The sequence below is a fragment of the Phalaenopsis equestris genome, unplaced genomic scaffold (assembly GCF_001263595.1).
Source record: "Phalaenopsis equestris unplaced genomic scaffold, ASM126359v1 Scaffold000152, whole genome shotgun sequence".
Taxonomy (NCBI): Eukaryota; Viridiplantae; Streptophyta; class Magnoliopsida; order Asparagales; family Orchidaceae; genus Phalaenopsis; species Phalaenopsis equestris.
The window spans coordinates 553,166-557,209 of NW_018164594.1; the positions used below are offsets into that span (position 1 = coordinate 553,166).

A 4,044-nucleotide genomic window follows, 5' to 3' on the forward strand; every position below is an offset into this window, starting at 1 on the left:
TAATATTACAGCATAAGGATAATTTAGAACGTATAATTCTATACAGATTAAACATTAACATATAGCCAAAACGAATCTACAAGAATAACACTTAACCTTAAGATATATATTATAAAGAGCCATCCATGAATTGGCATCATCGACTAATTTAAAGGAAGGGAATACCATGGAACAAGTGATCAATTTGCATGAAATTGCAATGAGTTCATGAGTTCTGGTTAACGATCTTCTCGCCGAACTCTGTTTGGATCAGATACCATGTCCATCATCATTTTCTCAGGCGAATCTTCCCAACAGCCAAACGTTTTCAAGTCAACCTGCAGTTTTAAATATAAACACAAATGATACTCATAAAAGATGAGCTTCAGCAGTGATTATGATTACAGAAAATCGTAGTCTTGCTTAACAGAAATGTAATCAAAGAAGATGAGCTCATGTAAAGATAACATAACAAGACAGTTTATTTAACTAATTAAAAATATATAGATATACCTTACGCCTTTGTTCTGTGAATAAATTTTCCCTTTTCTTAAATGTATCCTGCTGCTCTTTTGCTGAGCTCCCACCAAAACCCCACACCTCAGCCTCCATTAATGAAGCTTCAACAGGAAGGTACCCCTAAATAACACAAAAGAGCTACAGCTTAGCTTTTGTTAAATACAAATCTAAGGATATTTCAATCATATAGTTAAGTTAGACCGCTGCCTACACAAATATGAACAACGCAATTTTTAAGGGGGCCGTTCGGGACCACTTTTACTTTTTGTTTTTATTTTATTTATTTTACATTTTGATTTGAATTAAAACATATTTGATTGAGTCAGCTGTTTTTAAGAACATTCAAAACATATTTAACTGTTTTGAGTATTTATATAAACAAGTTGATTTGTATTTTAAAAATCGTAACGAACAATGATGAGCACTTTACAAGTTGATTTGCTTTTTATAAATATTAAGCCAACCAAATATATTTTCACAAAAAAAAAGGAAAATAAAAATAAGCAGCAGAAAAAATCCCAACTCCGCGTATGGACAATGATTAAAAGGAATGAAGAAACTGCTAATGATTCGTCTTTGATAGATCAGTTGGTAGAGTTTACCTGATTAGGTAGAAGGGGGCCAGGTTGATAGGTTTTGTCAACTGCATGGTGCCGAATTACTACCCTGTAAAAATCCTCATCTATGAATATCCTCTCATTCCCTCTAGTTCCTCCAAAGGCCAAACCAGCAGGTTTTGGATTAGCCTCATAGACCCTCCCAGTAGGATGCAAGTGGCTGTAGAGAAAATTCTTCTCCTTCCCTGAGTGGTGGCAGCTTATCATCATTAAAATCAGAAAGAAATTGCAGACCATAAAAGGTAAAACATACCAGTAGGAGAAAGCACCCGAAATATTGGAGAAATAGCATACAGATGTGCAGAACTTCCGTAGAACACATCACTATTCTGAAATCCATCCTCGGTTAATACTCCGACCACCCATTTTTTCTTGCTTCCTTTATCATCATTGGAATCTGCTGAATTGCCGGAGAATAGGAACAGCAGTGGCCCATGATAGCCTTCAACTACGGACCAAAACCTACTCAAGCCTTTCCCATGAGTAGATGATCTGCAAGTTAAAAAAGATTGGAGCAATTTTTGTTAGATAAAACCCATTTATGAAATCAGGAACTAGCCATCAGCATAAGTAAAAAAATTTGTACCAGAAAGAAGTGCAAATTACAGAAGAAAATTAAGACACGAGGAAATATGGAGTCGGTATTATAAAGGGCCATAAATTTGAAAACTGGTATCATCTAAAATTTTTGCAAGCAGTACTCATATTTACTAATTGATTCTTTCTGTAAAAATATGCAAAACTTTATGATTACAAGATATATTTAAAGAAGCTTCAGAGCATGGATGCAGTAAAATTTATAATGAAATGATGTTAAGAAAAAAAATCTCTTATTGTTGCCTGAAAAAAAAAGACCAATTAGCCATGCAGTCAAGTAGTAATTGCTAAAGTGTTCTATCTCCAGTTCGATCAATTATGTAAGATTCCTTGCTGATTAAAGTATGCTAACCAGTGAGCCATGAAACAAATTATATGGAATTCTTCTCATACAACTTACAAAATGCTATATTGTAGCATTCATGAGCATGCTGCCAATCATGGAGTCCTAGACAAGAGTTAATGGAGAAGGGGACTTACAAGCAAACACCAAATAGATGGGATAAAGAAAATCATAACGAAAAATGATGAGCACTTTAAATGTAAATGAATATTTCATCTATATATCACATAACAAAGAAAAAATAAATTCTAATTAAAAGCAGGGGGATCTAGAAAAGCATGGGAAAGCAAACCTATATAGAAGGTTGTTGAGCTTGTTGTTGAATAGTTCTGGAAAGGATGCTGCAGAAAGTTCTTCACGTAGAGTACCTTTTTGAGTAAGTGAGATAGCCCACGCCGTCCCAAATGTCAGGAGAAAACTGTCAGTGTTGTTCGCTGAGGAATCACTGCTTCCTGATAGGTTTGGTTTCGTGGAATTTTCCTAAGAGTGGAAAGTTTATTAGAACACAAAGCAGCAAAAGTAATTTGCATAATTATATTTAAAACATATAAAAACTAGACCTTAGATATAAAATAAATGGGCGATCGGCACATCCAAAATATATAAAAGTTATTAAACAATCAGTACTTTCAGAATATATAATAAAAGAAGTTCAGCATAAGGATTATAAAAAGTAAACAAGTAAACACCACATACCTGCTGTAATTATGGCCTATTTGTAATTAGTGGTAATATGGTCTTTCGGCTTTATTTACTTGTATGCTCTAATCCTCTTCTATAAATGAGACTAGAGTTCATGAGATGAAAGATGGTGAGAAGTGTGAGTTGTAACACAAAGTCTTTTTCTTTCTCCCCATTCGATGTTAGTGAAATCTCTCTCCCCGTGGACGTAGGTGAATCTGCTGTACCACGCAAATCTTTTGAATTTGATTGGTGTTTGTTGTTGTGTGAATTTCTTCGTCTTCGTATTGTTTTCGTATAACAATTGGTATGAAAGCTTCTATTTTTTTATCAAAGCATGATTCAGCTTCGACTACAGCAAATCCGACATACGTTGCTAGAAATTTTGCAGTAGGTGGGCCGATGTGCCTTTGCGACAGATTCAGAGTTTCAGCGTCAGACCGACAGCAGGTCGGCAGCTTGGACGTGAAGATCAGATGAGCAGAGGAGCAGCTCTAGGAGGGATTGCCACAACAGAATTCTGACGGCGACCGGTAGAACATGCCCGCAACATACGATTCGGCATGGTCTAGAGGAATCACGTGGAATAGGCGAAGTTCATCGGAGGAAAACATGAGCAGTAAATGTCAGCTTCGCCTTGGAATTAGACCAAAAAAAAGGAAAGTGCTTTTTATGGCAAGCTTCTGACAAAAGATTTATGGAAGTAATAATTTTTTTTTTTAAAAGATGGAATATTTTTAAAAAGGAAAGCTCAGTGTTGACCTCGCTTTCGGTTGAGGTGTAGTTTTCCCCTCCTTAGTAGCTTAGGATCTAGCCGTAGGACCTTTCTTTCGACTACTCCTAGAAAACTAGTGAAGGAGCCCTCCCCGTTAGCAATTCTGGACATTTCTTTGCTCGACTTGATGTTCCATGTAGTAGTCTTGACCGCTATTGTTTAGCAGGTAAGGCTACTCCGAAGGAACTCAAGGAGCATTCCTATAGGACTGTCGGCCTTAGGATTTCGGCAGGACTGTCGGCCTTAGGATTGACTTTACTCGTTGATTTGACGCCGTTGCGCTCTTCGCTGTCCTGTTTAATCGAATTTGAGCCGAAAATTTCATAGGATTCGGACCGCGACCCGTTTTTAGCTCGATCGGCGATGAGGTTGTCCGGACGACTCCGGATGACGAAACGGACTACGCCGATGCGTCCGGAACGTCGATTTTGCTTAAGGGGGACGTTCGTTTCATTGCGACGGCGCGTCTTGGGGAAAATACCTATTTAAGTGTTTATTATAATTAAATAATATTTTATTATTATTATTATTAT

At 36.8% G+C, this 4,044-nt stretch overlaps 1 protein-coding gene across 1 annotated transcript in view; it reads right to left on the bottom strand.

Moving 5' to 3' along the window:
* The window catches only part of LOC110021948, a 21,498-nt gene continuing 17,454 nt past the window's right edge, over positions 1–4,044 (bottom strand). The window contains exons 2-6 of the mRNA XM_020720679.1: positions 2,348–2,535; positions 1,369–1,607; positions 1,101–1,300; positions 493–618; positions 1–317 (exon numbers count right to left, since the gene is read on the bottom strand). Of these exons, the coding sequence (XP_020576338.1) occupies positions 219–317; positions 493–618; positions 1,101–1,300; positions 1,369–1,607; positions 2,348–2,535 (852 nt within the window). The 3' untranslated portion in view covers positions 1–218. The remainder of the gene's footprint in view (positions 318–492; positions 619–1,100; positions 1,301–1,368; positions 1,608–2,347; positions 2,536–4,044) is intronic.